The 23,060-nt window shown below is 48.4% G+C and overlaps 1 protein-coding gene across 3 annotated transcripts in view; it reads left to right on the top strand.

Moving 5' to 3' along the window:
• The window catches only part of DEF6 (DEF6 guanine nucleotide exchange factor), a 21,984-nt gene extending 4,109 nt beyond the window's left edge, over positions 1-17,875 (top strand). For 2 of the 3 annotated variants that reach the window (XM_029243747.1, XM_029243749.1), the window contains exons 2-11: positions 7,231-7,371; positions 8,023-8,208; positions 10,206-10,442; positions 10,535-10,681; positions 13,904-14,012; positions 14,200-14,498; positions 15,578-15,744; positions 15,865-16,063; positions 17,028-17,118; positions 17,289-17,875. In XM_029243747.1, the coding sequence (XP_029099580.1) occupies positions 7,231-7,371; positions 8,023-8,208; positions 10,206-10,442; positions 10,535-10,681; positions 13,904-14,012; positions 14,200-14,498; positions 15,578-15,744; positions 15,865-16,063; positions 17,028-17,118; positions 17,289-17,512 (1,800 nt within the window). In that variant the 3' untranslated portion in view covers positions 17,513-17,875. Of the gene's footprint in view, positions 1-6,095; positions 6,181-7,230; positions 7,372-8,022; positions 8,209-10,205; positions 10,443-10,534; positions 10,682-13,903; positions 14,013-14,199; positions 14,499-15,577; positions 15,745-15,864; positions 16,064-17,027; positions 17,119-17,288 lie in introns of all 3 variants that reach the window. The other variant, XM_029243748.1, reaches the window with a different exon arrangement.
• Positions 17,876-23,060: the final 5,185 nt, after the last annotated feature.

Genomic DNA, 23,060 nt, shown 5'->3' with positions numbered 1-23,060 from the left:
GCCATCTAAACGAGAGAGAGACAGAGAGAGAGAGAGAGAGAGAGAGACAGAGACAGAGACAGAGAGAGAGAGAGAGAGAGGAGAGAGAGAGAGAAAGAAAGAGAAAAGAAAGAAAGAAAGAAAGAAAGAAAGAAAGAAAGAAAGAAAAAGGAAGGAAGGAAGTGGGGGGAGGGAGGGAGGGAGAAAGACTAAGGCCAGAGGAGAAAGAAATTAGTCATTCTTTTTGCAGTTAGTGCTTGGTTCTTTTATGGATTCCCAAACCCTCTGTATCTGCGTCAGCTCCTGAAGTCTGCGAACTACAGGACCATGGGCCTGGCGCCCATCGCATTGCTGCACTGGAGCTTTTAGGAAACTCCCAAGCCCCCAGGGGAGAACCACACCCCCAACATGCCTCCAGAGGAAACAGTGAATAAATGAAGCCTCTCAAAGGTCAATGGCTGCCAACCCAGAGGTCAGGGGCTGCTTGGGTGGGTGGGGAAGACAGAGAATCCTCTCTGGGGGAGCCCAAATGGCAGCTTGTGAAAACTACAGACACCTGGACCCCACCCCGGAAACTCTGAGTCAGTAGGTCTGGGCGGGCCCCAGCGGATTTCAGTTTCAACCAGCTCCCCAGGTGATTCTGATGCTTAACCTGAGCCAATGTAGCAGAGATCTAGCTAGGGCTTTAGAATCAGTGTTTGAGCAAGAGGACACTCCACCTCTCTGAGCCTTGGTTTCCTCCTCTGTAAAAGGAGGAGAATGAGAGCCCTGCCTCCAGGGCTAAGGATTGATTGAAATTGGCAGGTGAGTTCCGCAAGCCAGCCTCCACTCCTGCCATTTCCTTTCCAGCATGACCTTCCTCTGGGCACACTCTCTCCCCACCCCCGGCCCTTACCCGCACCCAGGCACAGGAAGCCTGGCAGTCTGAGGTCGGCTGAGCTCTCTGGGGAGAGGCCCTGAGCCCTGAGTGTCTGGAGCCTTTAATTCCTCTTTGTCCTGACACCTGATGGCTAACAGGGTCGGAGCCTCTCTGCCCTGGTCTCCTCAGATTCCCCTGGCAAAATGTCCAGGTGAGGAAGGTCTTAGAGGAGAGCATGGGCCAATGAACCAAAGAGAGGAACAGCTCAGATAACTGTATGCTGCTGGGTGGCAGGTTCTATCCTGGGGTGGGAGGGAATTTGTACATCATCTCCTTGAACTCCATTTTTAGAAATGTGAAAACTGAGCCCCAGCGAGGTTCATGTGCTCAGAGAGATTCAGTCCACGTCCGTCTGACTTTTGTATTTTTCCTGCTTCTCCCCTTGAAGCACTTAGGTTCATTCAGTAGATATCTACTGAGTATCCATTATATGCCAGGTCCAGTGATACAGCAGTGAATAAAACAGACAAAAAAACACACGCTTGTGTTGCTAACGTTCTAGTCAGAGAACACAGATGATAAAATAAGTAAAAGTGTGTGATATATGACATGGAGGAAAATAAAGCAGAAGATATCCCTATCCTTACTGTGGGGGGTAGAGGGGATAGGATTACAGATTTAAGTAAGGTGGTCAGAGAAGCCCTCCCTGAGAAGGTGACACCTAAGTAAAGATCAGAAGGAGGAGAGGGTGTGAGCCATGACCTGGGCGAAGAATGTTTCTGGTTGAAGGAATATCAAGGGCCAAGGCCCTTAGGCAAGAGTGTCCCTGGTGTGTTTGAGGAATGCAAAGGGGCCAGAGGGGCTGGAGAGAAGTGAGCAAGAGGGATGAGGTCAGAGAAGGTACAGAGTAAAATCTCTGGAAAGACTCTGAGATTTTACTCTGAGAACCTTGGGAAACCACTGCAGCATTTAAGTTAGACTTGAGGTGTTAGTCAAAAACATTGATTAACACAATGTGGGGGACATTGTGTTGAGCTCTGGAGTCAGGGTTGAGATTAGAGTCTTTGCTGCCCTCAAAGGAATGTAGAACACCCAGAAATGCTCACACCAACAGGGAACAGCAAAAGAACATTATTACAGAGCAACTTAATAGCAGGGTACATTAATAACCGTGGTTAATGGCACCCTTTGTCTTTTAATCTCTATAGTTTAAAAATGTTGTCATGAAAACAATATATGCTCCTGGTTCCAAAGAATATCATTTTAAAGAAGTTGAAATTTACTAGAAAAGTAAAACATGTTTTACTGGTTAAAAAAATTGAAAGACAAAACTAGTGTTAAAGAACGTGAAATTGCCTCCCCTCCCTGGGGAAGAGCGGTAGGGTGATAGCTGTTAACAGTTTGCTGAGTCTTCTAAATTTTTTCTATGTACAAATAAACTTATTAGGCTGAACTATATGAAATTGCTGATGTTTGATTGTTTTGACCTACTAAAATAGCAGTTTAATATGGTTCAGCATAATCTTTGCACACATATTATTTTACAAATATTTCATTCTACAGCTTGCTTTTTTCCACCTGCCAGTATAGTATGCATATCTTTCCATGTCTGTTCATACAAATATAATAATAAAAATAGCTCACAACTTTTATTAAGCAATTTCTATTGTTGCACTATGTACCCGGTGCTGTGCTAAGCTCTTCGTTCTAAAACACCCTGTGGAGCAGGCGCCTTTTTTTCCTCAAAGAGGAGGAGACTAAGGTCTTGGAGAAGTTAAATCACCTGCCCATAAGTACACATGTGGCAGAAGTTAAATTTTCAACCACACACAGGTCCATGACTTGGTGTACCTGTCCCCTCTTTTTTTTTTTTTTTTTTTTTTGCGGTACGCAGGCCTCTCACTGTTGTGGCCTCTCCCGTTGCGGAGCACAGGCTCCGGACGCACAGGCTCAGCGGCCATGGCTCACGGGCCTAGCCGCTCCGCGGCATGTGGGATCTTCCCAGGCTGGGGCACGAACCCGTGTCCCCTGCATCGGCAGGCGGACTCCCAACCACTGTGCCACCAGGGAAGCCCACCTGTCGCCTCTTGAAGGAGCCTTGGGCTGTCTCCAGTGCCTCATTTATTCTCCGTTTCTTTCTTTCTTTTTTCTTTCTTTCTTTCTTTCTTTCTTTTTTCTTTCTTTCTTCCTTCCTTCCTTCCTTTCTTTCTTCCTTCCTTTCCTTCCTTTCTTTCTCTCTTCCTTTCTTCCTTTCTTCCTCCCTTCCCTCCTTCCTTTCTTCTTTCCTTCTTTCCTTCATTTCTTTCTCTCTTCCTTTCTTCTTTTTTTGCCCTCCCTCCCTTCCTCCCTCCCTCCCTCCCTCCCTCCCTTCCTTCCTTCCTTCCTTCCTTTCACCATGCCGTGGCTTTCGAGATCTTAGTTCCGGGACCAGGAATCAGCCTGTGCCCCCCGCAGTGGAAGCGCAGAGCCCCAACCACTGGACTGCCAGGGAAGTTCCCAATGCCTTTTATTCTAAACCATGCTTCAGTGAGCATTCTTGTACAGGTAACTGTTCTCTTGGGCATCTATAGGTTAGATGATTAAAATTGCTGGGGTCACGCCCAATTTTATTTTTGATACAGTCTTGCCCTCCAGAAAGACTACCAATTCACATCTCAACAGTGGGGCATTTGAGTTCCATTTCTCCACAACCTCCTCAATACTTGATAGTATCAGTCTTTTGCATCTTTGCTAATTTGTTAGGTAAAGAATTGCACTTTCTATATGAGAAGGGAACTTATATTTGTTCTGTGCAGAGCTAACTCTCTCACTCTCTCTATATATATATCTCACTCCATCCTCATGTCCCCTATACGTGGTGGGTATTATCCCCTGTTTTACTGACAATGATACTGAGGCTCAGGGGGTGAAGGAGTTTATCCAAGGCCTCATAACTAGAAAGTGAAGGTTCCTGGCCTTCCATATCCCCCTGCACGCTTCACTGGAGTGTAGCCATTTGACTGGGCTATGCAGGAAGCTTCCTCAAAGAGGTGCTTTAGGAGGCTTGAAGAAAGATAAAGACATGGGTAATTTGAAAAGAGGCCAGGAGGCAACAGGTAGAAATATGTGAAATTCTTAGAATAACACCTATCTCTTCAGAAGTGGGTATTTCTCTTGTGTTGGTCACCCTGGATTTTAAGTGCTAAGCATGGAGTGGTGGCACCTCTTAGAGTGTGGATTGGTATCCTATGACCACAGATGTATTAATCATGTATTCTCTGCATATAGGTGGTAGAAACCAAACTCAAAATAACTTAAAGGAGATGTTATATATTGGCTCACATAACCAACAAAACTCCAAGCATAGTATTGGCTTCAGGCATGGCTGGATCTAGATCCTCAAATGATGACTCTTTATACCTTGACTCTGCTTTTTTTCACTGGTAGCTTTATTCTTAAGCAGGTACTTCCCACACAGGGACAAAAATGTCAGCTACATCTATCTTCTAACAGCTTAACTCCTTCCATGTATACCCATGGGAAAGAGTACACCTATTCTCCACTAGAGGAAGCAAAAATCCCAGGGATGATTCTCATTGGCCTAGATTTGGTCATGTGCATCCTTGAACCAAATACCACGACTCCAATGTGCCCACCTCTGCAGCCAGGTAGGGTAGGGGTGCAAATGGCCAATACCACAGATATTGAAAATGGGGGAGAGTTACTTCTCAAAGGAAAATCAAAGCTCCATTACCAAAATAAGGGAGGGGGGCAGAGTTCATCAGGAAGAAACTTCAGATGTCCTTTAGAACAAGAGTAGGCAAAACCAAAGATGGCACATGAGATAATTTGAAGATCATGGGAATGAGCGTTGGGGTGGGGATCAGAGATGGCTGTCCAGAGGGAAAGGAGGGAAAAGAGATACACCAATCCCCTTGCTGGGCCCCCCCAACTTCCCACTTTGTTGAGTTGAACCTGAGGCCCAGGAGAACATTGGGAAGAAGTCTCAAACCCTTCTACCCCTCCTCTCACAAAAGAGAATAAAGAAATGAAGACTTGGTATACACGCCATCTCTAGGATGTTGCCAGCTTCTGCCTCAGAGGAGCTGATTCCAAGGTGGACTGCTGGTGGTGGAAGCAGCCCTTAAATACAGCATTTATTGACTGCCTTTGGTGTGCAGAAGAGGACATAGGTGCTGTGAGACATAAAGATGAACATAGACCTGGCCTCCAGGGTTCACTGTATAGTTGGGGAATGAGGCTCAGTGTCAATATATATATATTTTTTGGTTATAAATTTATTTATTTATTTTTGGCTGCATTGGGTCTTCATTGCTGCGCGTGGGCTTTCTGTAGTTGTGGCGAGCGGGGGCTGCTCTTTGTTGCAGTGTGCGGGCGTTGCATTGCGGTGGCTTCTCTTGTTGTGGAGCACGGGCTCTAGGTGTGCAAGCTTCAGTAGTTATGGCTCGTGGGCTCTAGAGCACAGGCTCAGTAGTTGTGGCTCATGGGCTTAGTTGCTCCACGGCATGTGGGATCTTCCTGGACCAGGGCGCGAACCCGTGTCCCCTGCATTGGCAAGTGGATTCTTAACCACTGCTCCATCAGGGAAGCCCCAGGGTCAATATTTTAATGGGGAAGCAGCCTTCAGAGCCGGGAACAACCAGTTGCAACCTCAACTCTGCCACTTACTCTTAACCTGTCCAAGCCTCAGCATCTTCATCTGAAAAACAGAGATAATAACGTCTGTATATCATGGTTGCAGAGATTAGATGTGGGGTATAGAAAGCACCTCATACAGTGGCTGGCACATACTAGGTGACGATTTTTAATCATTCACGCTGTCTGTGATAAGTGCTATAACAGAATTACCCCAAGACAATTTTATTTTTTTCCTGATCTCCTTGTTCAAGCTTCAATTCTTTGTTCTAATATCATGGGTTTGTTAACCAACCCATTTCCCCTCTGTACTGTCATGGCCGCCATCCCTTTTAGCCTTGTCCTCCACATCCCACAGACCATTTTTCGTGGCCCTTCTTTGCTCCCTCTCCAGCTCCCTTCCATCTTTAGAAGGGCAGTGACTGGAACTGCACATGCCCTTCCTGGAGCAGACACACTGGACTCTAGGCACACAGCAGCCTGAGTCTTTGATGGTAGATGTCAGGCTTCTGCCCTTGAGCCTTGGGATCTGCAGAGCTGGATTTGGATCCTAGGCTCTTGCTCAGTGTGGGTCCTTGGGCAAGTTACTGAGTCGGTTGAGCCTCGGTGTCCTTGTCTGCAGAAAGGGCACATACCTGCCTGACGAAGTGGCAAAGAGCATGGCCGCCTTGGTTTGAATCCCAGCTCTGCCAGCCCTGTGCCCTTGGGTGAGTTACTTAATGTCTCAGAGCCTAGGGTTTTTTTTCATCTGTGAGATGAGGATATAAACACTTGTTATGTGGGTTAAGTGAAGTATATGTAAAGTGCTGAGCACAGTGCTTGGTGCATAGCAAGTGTACAAGTTTTAGTTTTTTGGATTTTATTGAGGTATAATGTACATTTTAATTTCAGGTTTACAACGTAATGATCATACATACATATATATATATATATATATATATATAGAAATGATCACCACAGTGAGTCTAGTTAACATCTGTCACCATACATGGTTACACAAAAATTTTTTTCTTGTGATGAGAATTTTTAAGACCTACTCTCTTAGCTACTCGCAAAGATGCAATACAATATTGTTAATTATAGTTACCATGCTATATATTATATCTCCCCAGGACTTTTTTTTCAATATTTATTTATTGTATTCATTTATTTGGCTGTGCCGGGTCTTAGTTGCTGCACGCGGGATTTTCGTTGTGGCATGCAGGATCTTTAGTTGCGGCATGCGGGCTCTTTTAGTTGCAGCATGCGGGATCTAGTTCCCTGACCAGGGATCGAACCCGTGCCCCCTTCATTGGAAGCTCAGAGTCTTAACCACTGGACCACCAGGGAAGTCCCCTCATGACTTACCCGAAGTTTGTACCTTTTGAGCACCTTCACACATTTCACCTCCCCGCTCCACACCTCTCGCAACAGTCTGTTCTCTGTATCTGTGAACACCTTTTTTTCCCTTTTTAAAAAATTCTACATATAAGTGAGATCGTATGGTATTTGTCTTTCTCTATCAGACTTATTTCACTTAGCATAATGCCCTCAAGGTCCATCTGTGTTGTCGCAAATGGCAAGATTTCATTCCTTTTTTAATGACTGAATAACATTCCATTGTGTCTATATACACAGAAGCTTTAGTTGTGATTGAATTGAATAATGTATGCAGAAGACTCAGGCAGAATGGGGGTGGGGACAAGTGAGGAGGTGGGAGCCGCCCTTTGGCCCAGTTTTGGTTGGGGTTCAGGAAGGCAAACTGCCCTCTGTCTCAGGTGCTGTCCCACAACCTGTACACCGTCCTGCACATCCCTCACGACCCTGTGGCCCTGGAGGAGCACTTCCGAGATGATGACGATGGCCCTGTGTCCAGCCAGGGGTACATGCCCTACCTCAACAAGTACATCCTGGACAAGGTGGGGCCCCTCTAACCTCTCCCCACTTCCCAACCTGACCAGCACCCTAATACATTGCCACCCCAACTCCTCTCCCTATGAACCCCATTTCTGTCCCCTCTGTCCACCCCTGCTCTCCCATCTCCATCCTTCACCTCCCAGCCACTTGCGCCCTCCTGGCTCCCCTTAACTCACTCTCAAGCTTCCTCCTCTCTATCCTAGCCTCCACCTTTCCCACGACCTTCCACCCCATCCCTGCCTAGCTTCCAGCTGTAACTTTTACAAAAGGCTCTCCAGTTTCCCCCAAGTGCTGTCCCCCCCTGCTTCTCCCACCTGTCACTGTCTTCTCAGGTTCTCCTTGACTGTCCACTCCCTCCTGGGCTTCCCCTTCTTTCTCCCTGGGCTGAGGGACCTGAGTTTCTCTGTGTGCAGGGGACTTGGGGGCAGTGGTTGTGAGGGAGTGGTGGCAGTAGCAGGGCTGGGGGCTGGGGTCAGGCTGGTTGGTCAGCTAGTTACCTGATCATCAGCTCAGGGACTCCTCAAGTTAGAGCCCCAACATGGCAGTGTGGGGAGCAGGGGAATAGATGACCCTAAGAAGCCAGCTGGAGCCTAGTTGGGTGGTAGAGCAGGGACGGGGCAGCCTTCTCAGCTGACTTGCCGGCCTGGTGGCAGGTGGAGGAGGGGGCTTTCGTTAAGGAGCACTTTGATGAGCTGTGCTGGACCCTCACGGCCAAGAAGAACTATCAGGTGGATAGCAACGGGAACAGCATGCTCTCCAATCAGGATGCCTTCCGCCTCTGGTGCCTCTTCAACTTCCTGTCTGAGGACAAGTACCCTCTGATCATGGTTCCTGATGAGGTAAGCCCCAGGGACTTTATCACTTGGGGACAGACCTTAGCAGAACCATGAAGGAGGCCAAATTGACTCCGTACTTTCCCACATCCCCTTTCTTCTTTATCTCCCCACCCTGGGACCTGTTCACACCCATCTGTCTCCAGATGCTTAGAAGTGTCCATATCAGAACAATTATGCCTTCTCCCAGGAGGTCAAAAACTACACTTCCTTCAAGGCTCTGCTAGCCCTCACAGTAGGAAAATGATCTGCAAATTCTATTTACACAGAGGTGTGAATGCATGATACATTACTGGGCATTTAAAAATGAGAACATTTAAAATCAAATGGCAGGATTTTAGGCACTGTGGCAATCTGAGAAGGATGCTACTATTAGGGGAATAGAGACCTTCCTGGGACATCTCTCCAGTTACTCCAAGTGTGCAACCAAGTCTGCTCCTGGTTTCAGATTTTCTCTTCCTATCTTCTACAATATAGGGGAGAGTCAGGGCAGACTCACCTCAGGGCCCCAGAGAAGGCATCCTGGGAGTAGAGGCCTAGAATCTAGCCTCTACCTCCTTAACTCATGGGTGAAGCCAGGGCAGATGCCCCCCCTTTTCCAGTCACCCTGCACCCTCCCTCTACTCCCCCTCCTCTCTCCCCTGTCCATTCAGCCTTCTCCTGACCCTTTAGCCCTTTTGGTGGTTGCGAAGATACCAGGGCGAATTTAGGTCTTTAGAGTAGGGTACGTGGGGGAGAGATCCACCGTATTTACAAGAAGTCCTGGCACATCTAACTGCGCTCAGATTCGTGCCCTTGCCTCTGTTTGTGGGAAGAGTGAGGGGTGTCCCGCCCCACTCCCAGCAGAGACCCAGTAGCCCCCAGAGTGAAAGTCCTGGAGAGAGTTTCCCAAGGAGCTGCTGGGGCAGTCGAGGGACATGTGTCTATCTATACAGACACCTGGCTGGCTGGGCATCTTTGTCAGACTCCTGCCAGTCAGGACGAGGTGGCCTCTCAGAGGTCAGAAAGCTGCTTGCTACTGTGATCAACATGCAGTGTGAACAAACTGCAGCAGGAGGTACCCCAACCACCACTTCCTGTTCCTCTGTAACAGGTTTCCTGTCCCTGCTCTGCTTACTCCACCTCCAATCCCCTTGCCCTCCCATAGGGGAAGGATCTCTAAGGTTGGGGCTTGGGGCTTGGAATAAGGACTCATGGGATGTGGATCTGAATTGAGTTCTGGCTGCTACCAACTTGCTGTATGATTCAGAACAAGTCACTCCCCCCCCCTTTTCTTTTTTGAAAGGAATTCCTTTATTTTTTATTATCATTATTTATTTATTTATTTTATTTTTTATTTTTGGCTGTGTTGGGTCTTCGTTTCTGCGCAAGGGCTTTCTCCAGTTGCGGCGAGCGGGGGCCACTCTTCATCGCAGTGCGCGGGCCTCTCACTATCGCAGCCTCTCTTGTTGCAGAGCACAGGCTCCAGACGCGCAGGCTAAGTAGTTGTGGCTCATGGGCCTAGTTGCTCTGCGGCATGTGGGATCCTCCCAGACCAGGGCTCGAACCCGTGTCCCCTGCATTGGCAAGCAGACTCTCAACCACTGCGCCACCAGGGAAGGCCCCCTTCCCCTTTGAGCCTCAGTTTTGTCATCTGCAAAGTGAGGATATTGGATGAGAGGGCCCTTGTTCCCCTGTTGACATTTTCTATGACTTGCTCTCTCGGCCTGGCCCCTGGCCCCCTCAGCTCCCACCTCACCCTGCCCTTAATTCAAGGCAGGAAGGAGTGGGACTGGAGCTTGGGGAGGGGATGCCTGAATTGAAGTTGGGGCTCCAGGATCCCCTCCTAAATCTCTACTCAGGTGTCCTCCAGCGTTTAGTTGTTTTGTCCTCTGACCCTACCCCACCGTCCTGTCCCTGGTCACTTCTGCCCAGGCCCCGGGCGCCTGATGGGAGCGCCCCCTGTTGTTGGCACCAGCGCCACAGCCTGCTGCAGCCACCAAGCCTTCCCTCCCCCGCTCCAGGTGGAATACCTGCTGAAGAAGGTGCTCAGCAGTATGAGCTTGGAGGTGGGCTTGGGTGAGCTGGAGGAGCTGCTGGCCCAGGAGGCCCAGGCAGCCCAGAGCACCAGCGGGCTCAGCGTCTGGCAGTTCCTGGAGCTCTTCAACTCAGGCCGCTGTCTGCGAGGCGTGGGGCGAGACACCCTCAGCATGGCCATCCACGAGGTCTACCAGGAACTCATCCAAGACGTCCTGAAGCAGGTCAGGCCAGGCTGGGAACTAGGGGAGGACTCCGAGGAGGGTGAAGGTGGGGGGGGGGGCAGTGATGCCTCTGACTGTGCTCTGGCTGGCAGGGCTACCTGTGGAAGCGAGGGCACCTGAGGAGGAACTGGGCAGAACGCTGGTTCCAGCTGCAGCCCAGCTGCCTCTGCTATTTCGGGAGTGAAGAGTGCAAGGAGAAAAGGGGTACAATCCTGCTGGATGCACAGTGCTGCGTGGAGGTGAGGGGGACAGTTGAGGGGGGTAAAGCACATCTCAAGGCTCAGGGGCTCCAGTGCAGTGTGAAGGCAAGGGGGTCAGGAGGAGGGTAAATGGGAAAAGCCACAGTGACAAATTCCCGCTTAGATGAGTGCAACCCAAATACAGCTGACCCTTGAACAACACAAGTTGGAGCTTATATGTGAATTTTTTTCAATAAATACATTCAGGAGTACAGCCAGCACCATCAGCAGTTGGTTGAATTCGCACATGTGGAACCAGGATACTGAGGGCTGACTTTAAAGTTATATGTGGATTTTTGACTGGGCAGAGGTTTGGCACCCCTAACCCCTGCATTGTTCAAGTGTCAGTTGCACACATGGGTACCTCAAGGCTATTCTCAGCCATGGCAGCAATGTTTTTTTTCTTTTAGAAAAGTAACACACTTTATTTTTTCTTCCAGTTTTATTGAGCTATAATTGACATACAGCACTGTATAAGCTTAAGGTGTACAGCATAATGATTTGACTTACATACATCATAAAGTGATAAGCACATAAGTTTAGTGAACATCCCTCATCTCATATAGATACAAAATTAAATAGAAAAAAATTATTATCTTGTGATGAGAGCTCTTAGGATTTATTCTCTCAGCAACTTTCCTATATAACATACAGCAGTGTTAATTTATCATGTTGTACGTTACATCCCTAGTACTTATATCTTATATCTGGAAGTTTGTACCTTTTTTTCTTTTTTAAAATTTATTTTATTTATTTTTTGGCTGCGTTGGGTCTTCATTGCTGCACGCAGGCTTTCTCTAGTTGCGGCAAGCGGGGGCTACTTTTCGTTGTGGTGCACGGGCTTCTCATTGCAGTGGCTTCTCTTGTTGTGGAGCACGGGCTCTAGGGCGTGTGGACTTCAGTACTTGTGGCACACAGGCTCAGTAGTTGTGGCTCGCAGGCTCTAGAGCGCAGGCTCAGTAATTGTGGCCCATGGGCTTAGTTGCTCCACGGCATGTGGGATCTTCCCGGACCAGGGCTCAAACCCGTGTCCCCTGCATTGGCAGGCGGATTCTTAACCACTGTGCCACCAGGGAAGCCCTGGAAGTTTGTACCTTTTGATGACCTTCATCCAATTACCTTCCCTCTATCCCCGCAACAACCTCCCTCCCCACCTCTGGTAACCACAAATCTGATCTCTTTTTCTATGGATTTGTTTGTTTTTGAAGTATAATTGACCTACAATACTGTGTTAGTTCCTGTTACACAACGTAATGGTTCGGTATTTCTATATATTTCAAACTGACCTCCACAATAGGTCTAGTTATGATAGGTCACCATACAAAGATAACTATGTAATCATAGTTATTGACTATATTCCCCACACTATTCATTTTACACCCATGACTCACTTATTTTGCAACTGGAAATTTGTACCTCTTAATCTTCCTCAACTTCTTCCTTCCTCTCACTACGCCCCCTACCCTCTGGCAAACACACCTGTTTGTTCTCTGTATCTATAACTCTGTTTATGTTTTGTTATGTTTGTTCATTTGTTTTGTCTTTTTTAGATTCCATACGTCAGCACTTTTTTTAGAAAAACCAAACTGCAAATCAAATACTAAAGTGAATAATGTGGACTTTGCTAAAGATTTCAGAGGAGATGGCTTATGTCTCACTCTACCCAGCAAAACTTTCTAAAATTCCTCTGAAGTTCTTTCTCCTTCACCCAAATTCCATTCCCTTTGGCAACTCTATACCTCCCTATTCTTTCTCCCTTCCCATCCCTTTTCCTCCCTTGACTCTGTCCATTATTTTAGAGGCTTAAAACAACAATTTAAAAAACTGTAGTGAAAAAATATACATAACATGAAATTTGCCATTTTAACCATTTTGTGTTACAATTCAGTAGCATTAAGTACATTCACATGTAACCATCCCAATTATCTATTTCCAAAACTTTTTTAACATCCCAAACAGAAACTCTGTACCCATTAAGCAATAACTCATCCGCCTTTCCCTCCAGCCCCTGGTAACCTCTATTCTGCTTTCTATCTCCATGAATTTGCCTGTTCTAGGTGCCTCATATAAGTGAAATCATATAATATTTGTCCTTTTATGTCTGGCTTCTTTCACTTAGCATAATGTTCTCAAGCATGTTGTGGCATGAATCAGGACTTCATTCCTTTTTATGGCTGAATAATATTCCATTGTAAGGATGTACCACATTTTGTTTATCCATTCTTTGATGGATATTGGGTTGTTTCCATCTTTTTGCTATTGTGAATAATGCTATTATGAACATCCAGGTACAAGTTTCTGGGTGGATATATTTTTTTTCTCAGGGTACATACCTAGGAGTAGAGTTGTTGAACCATACATTAATTCTATGTTTAATTTTTGAGGAACAGCCAGACTTTTCTACAGTGGCTGCACCATCTTCCATTCTTACCAGCAGTGTATGAAAGTTCCAATGTATCACCAACACTTTTTATTTTACCTTAAAAAATGTTATTATTATAGTCATCCTAGGCTCTATCCATTTTTGTCACATAGGGAAACAGCTGTCATTGTGGAAACAGCACAGATCTAGGCAGAAATCCAGCTCCACCACTAATAGGCAGTGTGAATTGGGCAAGTTCCTGGACCTCTTAGAGCCTCAGTTTCTTTCTCTGAAAAGTGGAGCTAATAATCCATGCCTGGTACAGACTCTAGAACACATGAAGCTCAGTAGGTGGTAGCTATTATTTTCCACTAGAATGTAAGCTTAGGGAAGGCAGGGATTTGGTCTGTTAGGCACATCTCAGTATCCCAAATGCCCAGAGCAATGAGTGGCACTCAGTAGACACTACAAAATATCTGTGGAATGAATGAATGGAGAACTTTCTCAACAGGCAGGGCTTTGTGGAAATGAATGGTCTCGATAGTGAGGACCCTGTCATGGGAGATGTTCCAGCGTGATCTGCATAAACACTGAGTGATCCCTCTGTGCTAGGCCCCATGGAGAGATACCAAGAGAACAGTCCCACCTTCAAAGAGCAAAGGATACAGAGCTGTGGGCACACAAGTATCCCCATAACTAACTTCAAACCGGGCCACACAGGCTTCTGTCAGAGTGGGAGGGGTGCCTGGGGAGGATGGTCAGCTAGCGGCGGTAGGGGCTGGAGCTGCAGCACCCCTGGGGCAGGTGTGGCCCTGACTCCAGTGAAGCCAGCCTGTCTGGGACCGTCCACCCTCTCCCAGGTGCTGCCCGACCGAGAAGGGAAGCGCTGCATGTTCTGTGTGAAGACTGCCTCCCGCACGTACGAGATGAGCGCCTCAGACACGCGCCAGCGCCAGGAATGGACGGCTGGTGAGTGCTCGCTGGGTGGCGAGGACCTGGCTGGCCCTCAGTCGCCTCACCTGTGAAAGGGGGTGACAGCACTTTGCCCAGCGGGAGGCTGGGCCCTGGACACGGGCAATTCCTAAGGCCCCTTTCTGGCGGTGGGTCACCTCGAGGCTGCCCTGCCCCCGGCCAGCCCCTCCCGCTCCCTCCGCAGCCATCCAGACGGCGATCCGGCTGCAGGCCGAGGGGAAGATGTCGCTGCACAAGGACCTGAAGCAGAAGCGGCGCGAGCAGCGGGAGCAGCGGGAGCGGCGCCGGGCGGCCAAGGAGGAGGAGGTGCTGCGGCTGCAGCAGCTACAGGAGGAGAAGGAGCGGAAGCTGCAGGAGCTGGAGCTGCTGCAGGAGGCGCAGCGGCAGGCCGAGCGCCTGCTGCAGGAAGAGGAGGAGCGGCGCCGCAGCCAGCACCGCGAGCTGCAACAGGCGCTCGAGGGCCAGCTGCGCGAGGCTGAGCAGGTGGGGCAGCACAGCGCAGGAGGCGGTGGGCTGAGGGGTGTGGTGCGGTCAGGCCTGGGAGCTGAGCATTGGGGGCGGGGCCTGGGGCGGAGCCTTGGTCGAGGGCGGAGCCACGCATTAAGGAATGCAAGCGGAGGCGGGGCTTGTCTTGAGGAATTTTGGGAACAGAGCCTGTGGGCTTGAAGGATGGGTATGGGACGGGGACTGTGCCAGGAACAGGGCCTGTGGGATAAGGAACCTGGCCGAGGGATGGCTTGAGAGGAGAGATGGTAAGGGGGCGGGGCCTGAGCCTACGAAATGGGAGGGTCGGACCTGAGTGCTAGGTGTAGAGTGGGACCTGGCTCAGAAACCTTGGCTGGGGGCGGGACTTGGACAGAGGAGCTGATAAAGACGGTGTGATTGGGGATGAGTTTGGACCAAGGCTGGACTAGGTTGGACTAGACTTGATCTGAGTTTATAATGAAACCATTTTGGGGAATGCAGGATGGGAGGAAGGCAGGATGAATGTGGAGGTGGACCAAGCGTGTAGAGGCAATTAGATTTAGGATTTAAGAGATCTAGATCTGGAGTCAGACACTGTGGATTCAATCCCAGCTCTGCCTCTTAGGAACCGTGTGATCCCAGGCAAGTTACTCAGCCTTTCTGTGCCTCAGTTACCTGTGACTTGTTGATGCCAATAGAACTTGGCTTATAGAGGTATGGAAAGGAGGATCAACTAAGGAAACACTTTGAGTTATAATTGTTATAACAATTATAATTATTGTCATTCCCTTCCAAGCACTACCCTAATTATAATTATAAAACGTTATATTATAATGTATAATAATAACTATTAAGGCTGGTGCTAAAAAGGGGATGACTTGAGCCCCTTTCCCCCATGTAGTTCACTGATCATTATCTGAATTAGTCAGGCTTGCAGAGGGGATCAGATCAGGAAACGCTGACATGAGGGAACTCCCCAGACCCTCACCCAGAGATAAGTAGTTGGGCTGGCCTAGCAAAGCCCTGGGGAAAGGAGCAGCATACCTGCTGCCTCTCTCCCCCATGCCCCCATTGACCTGGCTCCATTTCCTGAGCAGGCAAGGGCCTCCATGCAGGCTGAGATGGAGCTGAAGAAGGAGGAGGCTGCCCGGCAGCGGCAGCGCATCGAGGAGCTAGAGGAGATGCAGCAGAAGCTTCAGGAGGCCCTGCAACTGGAGGTGAAAGCTCGGCAAGACGAGGAGGCCGTGCGCCTAGCCCAGACCAGGTAGAACTGAGGGGCCCCTTCTGCTTCCCCTCCCTGACTTCCTGACCCCACCCCCGCCCCACTTGCTGAGCACCTGCGAGGTGCCTTGGCTCTGGAGGTGACACAGTGGATGCCTGGCAGACTGCTGGAGGAGGAGGAGGAGAAATTGAAGCAGCTGCTGCAGCTGAAGGAGGAGCAGGAGCGCTACATTGAGCGGGCACAGCAGGAGAAGCAGGAACTGCAGCAGGAGATGGCCCTGCAGAGCCGCTCCCTGCAGCAGGCCCAGCAGCAACTGGAGGAGGTGCGACAGAACCGGCAGAGAGCCGACGAAGATGTGGAGGTGAGGCCTGGGGTGGAGCAGTTTGGAGGCTGCCAGGTGAACGAGGGTGAGCGTGTTAACGCACAGGCTCTGGAACCTTCCCTCAAGCTCTATCCCTCAGGCTCCATCATTGCCTGGCTGTGTGACCTCTGACAAGTTGCCTAACCTCTCTGAGTTCCAAGTCCCTTATCTGAGAAAGGGGACTGGTAAATAGCATTGCTATGAAGATTAAATGAGATAACACGTGAAATTAAGTATGTAGTAAGCACTGAAGAAACCTTAGCTACGACTTTTATCATTGTTATTAATCTGGGCAAAAATTTTTCCTCCTACTCTTCCAGCCCCTACTTTGCTATCCCTGTACTTTGGCTCCACTCTTTGGAGGCTGAATCTCCATAGAAGACTTTTTTTTAAACTTTTGATGTTTTGTTTTTATTAATATTGACTATTTTATTTTGCTTTGTTGGCCTACATGGTCATTGTAAAAAATTCAAACATAGAAATAAGTATCAAAGAAAGGGAAAGTTCCTCCATGATTCCCCACCCCACAACCGCTGCTAATGGCTGAGTGAACACTGGAGCAGAGGCTTTTGAATTAGGTCTTGGGAAGGTGGTGTAATGCAGTGGTTCAGAGCTCCGTGTATGTCCCTGGGCAAGGCATTTAACCTCTTTTGAATTTGTTTGCTGTTAACTTCTGCTCTGGAAGTTAAATAAGATATTAGTACATCTTAGCTGCTTAATAAGTGGAAACTATGGTTATTTCTGACCCTTTGAGGGCCTGTGAGTCCCCTGAAATTCGACGCCAACTTGTTATGAGTTGAGTTCTTAATGAGTTCATAACTCTTTATGAACATACATGAGTTTTTCTGGGAAGATGATCAATAGCCTTTGTCAGATCCTAAGGGACATGTGAACCTGAAAAGGTCAAGACTCTCTGTCTTGGAGGGTGGCTCTGACCCACTCCTCCCTGGTCCTGCCTGCACAGGCTGCACAGCGGAAGTTGCGCCAGGCCAGCACGAACGTGAAACACTGGAATGTCCAGATGAACCGGCTCATGCATCCAATAGAACCTGGAGGTGAGAAGGGTTAGACCCTGGAGCTTTCCCTGGAGCGGGGATGGAGAAGGGAGGGTGGAAGGGATACCCCCAGATCTACAGAGCCAGCACAGGACTGCAGGTCAGCGGGTTCTCCTCTCCCCCTTTGCATGCACCTTGCTCCTTCCTCATACCTGCCTTTTTTCTGCCAGACAAGCGTCCCAACACCAGCAGCTCCTTCACAGGCTTCCAGGCCCCTCAACTTGCCCGCCGTGACTCCTCCCTAAAACGCCTGACTCACTGGGGATCCCATGGCAGCAAGACCCCCTCACCCAGCAGCAGTGAGCAGCAGAAGTCCCTCAATTGTGGGGAAGAGGTGCCCATCTCAGCTTCTGCCCCTCAGGAAGATAAAGTGGACCCAGCACCAGAAAACTAACCTCTACTAGCCTCTTTCCCCCAACCTCATGCCTACTAGGACCTGGCCACAGCTGGCCTGTGGGTGACACCAGCCTCTACAGAAGAAGGAGCTACAGTCCTGGTGCCAAGGGCCCAGGCCCTCCAACCACGAAACAGTCCAGAATGGAACCTGGTTCATCTTTTTGCACCAGCCCCAGGCCCCAGACCACTGAGGCTGTCAGGGATGTTAATCCTTGAGAACTTGACCCTGTACCTTAACCCAAAGGACTCTATGCCCTAGGCTGGGAAAGAGAGTCAACAAGCAAGCCAGGGGCCATCTGTCCCCAGACTGCCACCAAGTTGTGGAGGCACATTTCCAAATAAAATCAGCTCTTGGGATAAATTATGCATCAGGTCTATAGTCTGTCTCTTCTACCATTTTCTCTTTTCTTCCCTCAAGTCCAGTTATATGTCCCAGAAAGAGTAAGGTATAATGCAGTGGCTTTACACTCTGCCACTTTCCAACTGGGTGACTTTGGTCAAGTTTCTTCACCTCTCTGTGCTTCAGTTCCCATGTTGGCAAAATAGGGATAGTATAGTACCTACCTTACAGGGTTGTTCTGAGGATTAAGTGTTCAGCACGTGAGCAAGCACTATTATTGGTATCACCCCAAAGTGTTTATTGAATGTATATTCTATGCCTTGCAATTTCCCAGTTTATTTAATTCTCATGGCAACGCTGAGAGGTGGATATTATTATTCTCATTTTACATGTGTGGAAATTGAGGCTCAGAGAAGTCAGGTAACTTGCCCAAAGCATTTCAAACTTGCTTCTCTTCCCATATTGTCTGACTTACCTACCTTGTTACCTAAGACAGAGATCTGGGAATCTAGGATGACTTGCTCCCTCCCTGCCATCCCCCTCATGAAAAACCCATCATTAAATCCAGTAGATTCTCTCTCCTTCATGCTCTCATATCTACTGCTCCATCTCTATCCCCATGGCTCCTGCCATGGCTAAGGCCAAAATTTTATCCTCCACCTGCATGCTCACCTTTGACTCCTTCTCCGTCTTGCCCCATATCTAATCAGTCTCCAACTCCAACGGACTGGATTTTCTTGGTCACTCTCAAATCCACCCCCTTGGGGCCATGTCTCATGGCTACTGCCTTACTCTGGCCCTTGTCACCTCCCAATTGGACTAGAGCAGTAACCAAGTCTCCTTGCTAACCCTTCTCCCCACAGCTGCCTGGATAGGCTTTTTTTTTTTTTTTTGCGGTACTCGGGCCTCTCACTATTGTGGCCTCTCCCGTTGAAGAGCACAGGCTCTGGACGCGCAGGCTCAGCGGCCATGGCTCACGGGCCCAGCCGCTCCGCGGCATGTGGGATCTTCCCAGACTGGGAAACAAACCCATGTCCCCTGCATCGGCAGGTGGACTCTCAACCACTGCGCCACCAGGGAAGCCCTAGATAGGCTTTTTTTTTTTTTTTTTTTTAATATTTATTTATTTGGCTCTGGGTCTTAGTTGTGGCACTCAGGATCTTCTCTGGGCCATGAGAGATCTTCAGTTGCAGCATGCAGGATCTTTTAGTTTGGCAGACAGGATCAAACCCGGGCCCTCCTGCATTGAGAGAGCAGAGTCTTAACCACTGGACCACCAGGAGAGTCCCTGGATAGGCTTTCTAAAATGCATATCTATCCTTGACTCTTTCCACTTTCCAGTCTCTCAGTGGTACCCTGGATAGTCAAGTTCACATTCCCATATGGGGCATACAAGGCCCTTGACGATCTGGCCCAGGAGAGCCTCCTATGCCTCTGCTTTATAGATCTACTAGCAGCTCCCTCCTTTTTCTTCTTCGGAGCCTGCACACTGGCTGTTCTTTCCATCTTACTTCATGTAACAGCCTCCATAACTAGACGCTTGAGATCCTTGAGGGCAGGGACATATTTTCTTCAACTTATGTCCCCGGTGCCTAGAACAATGCTCTGCTCTTAGTAGGCATGCAGCAAATGTTTGTTGAATGAATTCATGAATGAATAAATTCTAATATGAATGACTGGGTGTCACCCAGCTTAAAAGTGATGAAGTAGTTGAGATTCCAACTCAATACCATTCATTTATTCAACAAATTTTTTTTTTTTTTTGGCTGCACGGTATGTGGATCCTATTTCCCTGACTAGAGATTAAACCCGTGCCCTCTGCAGTGGAAGCAGGGAGTCTTAACAACTGGACCACCAGGGAAGTCCTATTTAACAAATTATTTATTAAGCTTTTATTATAAGCCAGGTATGGGGCTAGGTGCTGGCTATATGGCACAGAACAAAATGAACAGAATCCCTGCCCTCCTGGAGCTTATATGTTATCTGGTATAAAAATTCATGTCTTTTGCAAGTACACCAAACTTTATTGCAATGAACTTCACTACAGTCTATTTAAAGTGTCATGAAGCTGCCAGGATAACATGATGCATATTTCAGGGATGGGAAGTAAGTAAGGTTCAAATTCTAAGTGTGGTAGGAATTCAGAAAAAACGAAGTGTTAGTTATGAGGTGGGATTTGATAGGCCCTTAAAAACTTTTTTTTTTTGGCCATACGGCTTGCAGGCTCCTAGTTCCCCAACCAGGGATTGAACTCGGGGCCCTGGCAGGGATAGCACTGAGTCCAAACCACTGGACCGACAGGGAATTCCCTTATTAAAAAGGAAGGAGAGTAGAGAACATGGGAAAAATGCAAGTATTGATAGAAAGAAGCATAGCACATTTATGGACACAAGAAGTCTGGATTCTGGATATTGAATGGGAAGATCAAGGGTCCTCTAATTGGAGTGGGGTATCTCTAAGGTATGAGGAGTTTTAAGAAAATCAATTCACAAATCCTCAACTTCCTAGTGTTCTCTTTACCAAAGCTGCTTTCTTCCTTCACAGTTCCACCTCCTCTACTTGCAGTGGCAAGCAAGGTTCACCACTCACCCATCCAGTATCTTTTAGGAGTGGACAATTCAGAGGGGTCAAATTCCTGAAACACTAAACATAGCAACGATTCGAAATGCTAGTGTAGGACTGTGGGTGCTGAGAAAGTGAATGGCTCAAAAGTCAGACAAAAAATTCCTTTCGTTTTCAAGTCAGCAGGTTTCCAAATCTTTGCTTTCAAAACTTGGAAGGAGGGGCTTCCCTGGTGGCTCAGTGGTTAAGAATCTGCCTGCCAATGCAGGGTCACAGGTGCGAGCCCTGGTCCGGGAAGATCCCGCATGCCGCGGAGCAACTAAGCCCGTGCACCACAACTACTCAGCCTGTGCTCTAGAGCCCGTGAGCACCCACGTGCCTAGAGCCCATGCTCCGTGACAAGAGAGGCCACTGCAATGAGAAGCCCACACACTGCAAGGAAGAGTGGCCCCCGCTCACCGCAACTAGAGAAAGTCCGCGTGCAGCAACGAAGACCCAACGCAGCCAAAAATAAATAAATAAAAATTTTTTTTAAAATGAAGTATAATTAATTTACAATGTTGTATTACTTTCAGGTGTACAGCAAAGTGATTCAGTTATATATATTCTTTTTCAGATTATTTTCCATTATAGGTTATTACAAGATATTGAATATAGTTCCCTGTGCTATACAGTAGGTCTATCCATTAGTAGGTTTGTCTATTTGTTCATGTATTTTTTAAAATAAATTTATTTATTTATTTTTATTTATTTATCTTTGGCTGCACTGGGTCTTCATTGCTGTCCGTGGGGTTTCTCTAGCTGCGGCGAGCAGGGGCTAGTGTTCGTTGCGGTGCGTGGGGTTCTCATTGCGGTGTCTTCTCTTGTTGCGGAGCACAGGCTCTAGGCATGTGGGCTTCAGTAGTTGCAGCACGCAGGCTCAGTAGTTGTGGTGCTTGGGCTTAGCTGCTCCGCGGCACGTGGGATCTTCCCGGACCAGGGCTCACACCCGTGTCCCCTGCATTGGCAGGTGGATTCTTAACCACTGCGCCACCAGGGAAGCCCTGTTCATGTATTTTTAAGATGGATGATGGTGAACATCAAATCGCTATGGGTTCTGAGTCTTAGTCAATACATTTAAAAGGGTAATATAGTAGTTTTATATTAAAATATTAATGTTTATAAAATAGTAGAAATTACATCCATACTCTGCAACTACTAAGTTTTAAACTAATATGAAATATATTAGATGTCACCTTAAAAATGTACAAGGAGCTGCATTAGTTCTTATATATTCTTTTAGGGGTAGCGGGGCAAAAATTTTGAGGACTACTAACTATGAGGCCTGATTAGAGACAATTCTTGGAAGCCAGGTAGTGTTTAAACTTGAGGCGGCAAGCCAATTCCTAAGTCTTGGTTTCCTCATCTGTAAATGGGGTCCATTCCAGATTTTTTAACATTCTATGATGGGACACAGGAGGTGTTGCTGGTTGCAGTGTGACAGTGAAAGGAAGCTCACCCTGAATCCACATCAGGACTGGCATGAGAAGCTGTCGGTCTGGTGGGACATTATCGGGGGCAGAAGAAGATATTTTACCGTCTTTTTTTTTTTGCGGTACGCGGGCCTCTCACTGTTGTGGCCTCTTCCGTTGCGGAGCACAGGCTCCGGACGCGCAGGCTCAGCGGCCACGGCTCACGGGCCCAGCCGCTCCGCGGCATGTGGGATCTTCCCGGATCGGGACACAAACCCGCGTCCCCTGCATCGGCAGGTGGACTCTCAACCACTGCACCACCAGGGAAGCCCTGCAGTCTTTTAATTCCAGCGTTATAAAAGAACTCCTTTGTCCTTACAAACATCCTGGACAAAGGAGAGTGTATCCAATCTCTGATGCCTTCAGAGATACCTATAAGCTCCGGGGGCCATGTGGAAAATACAGCCACTGTGGCCCCAGGTCACCCCTGAGGGTTGAGGAGGTTGGGCAACTGGCTGGAATGTAAGTGGTTTGTTGCAAACTGTTGCCAGGATATGCAAGGCGCCTCTTCCTCACCATCAGTGTCTATCCAGGCCAAAGAGGTGCCAGCTGAAAGTTGCCTCTCTGGCCCCTGCTGTAGGTGAGAGGGGGAGGAAGAGGGACGCTGAGGAGGCTGTTTTCAGGAGGCTAAGGAGGCCTCCACCTGCTGGCTGGAGCTTGAAATGGCTGTGGAGGAGACCGGATCTAATTCAAAGCTGGTCTAGCCTTATTCCACGCTGTAAGTTATTGTTCAGTTACACTGTAATTGGGCATCCGAGCAGGTTTTGGTAGCTGAGCTCTCTGGCTGGTCTGAAAAGGGTTGCAGAGGCTTGGCAGGGACCAACTTTTCCCACTGTGAGCTGTGCCTGTGGGCAAATCTAGTCAAAATGAAGATTTGGGGAAGCTGTGTTAGTCTGTTTTAGATTCAAGTAACAGAAACTAACTGATTTAAGTTTAAAATATATGTATAGGGCTTCCCTGGTGGCGCAGTGGTTGGGAGTCCGCCTTCCGATGCAGGGGACACGGGTTCGTGCCCGGTCTGGGAGGATCCAGCGTGCCGCGGAGCGGCTGGGCCCGTGAGCCATGGCCGCTGAGCCTGTGCGTCCAGAGCCTGTGCTCCACAATGGGAGAGGCCACAGCAGTGAGAGGCCCGC

Source organism: Monodon monoceros, unplaced genomic scaffold (assembly GCF_005190385.1).
Source record: "Monodon monoceros isolate NGI ecotype Baffin Bay Population unplaced genomic scaffold, NGI_Narwhal_1 Super_Scaffold_3, whole genome shotgun sequence".
NCBI lineage: Eukaryota > Metazoa > Chordata > Mammalia > Artiodactyla > Monodontidae > Monodon > Monodon monoceros.
This window is presented reverse-complemented; position numbering and strand designations above follow the sequence as displayed.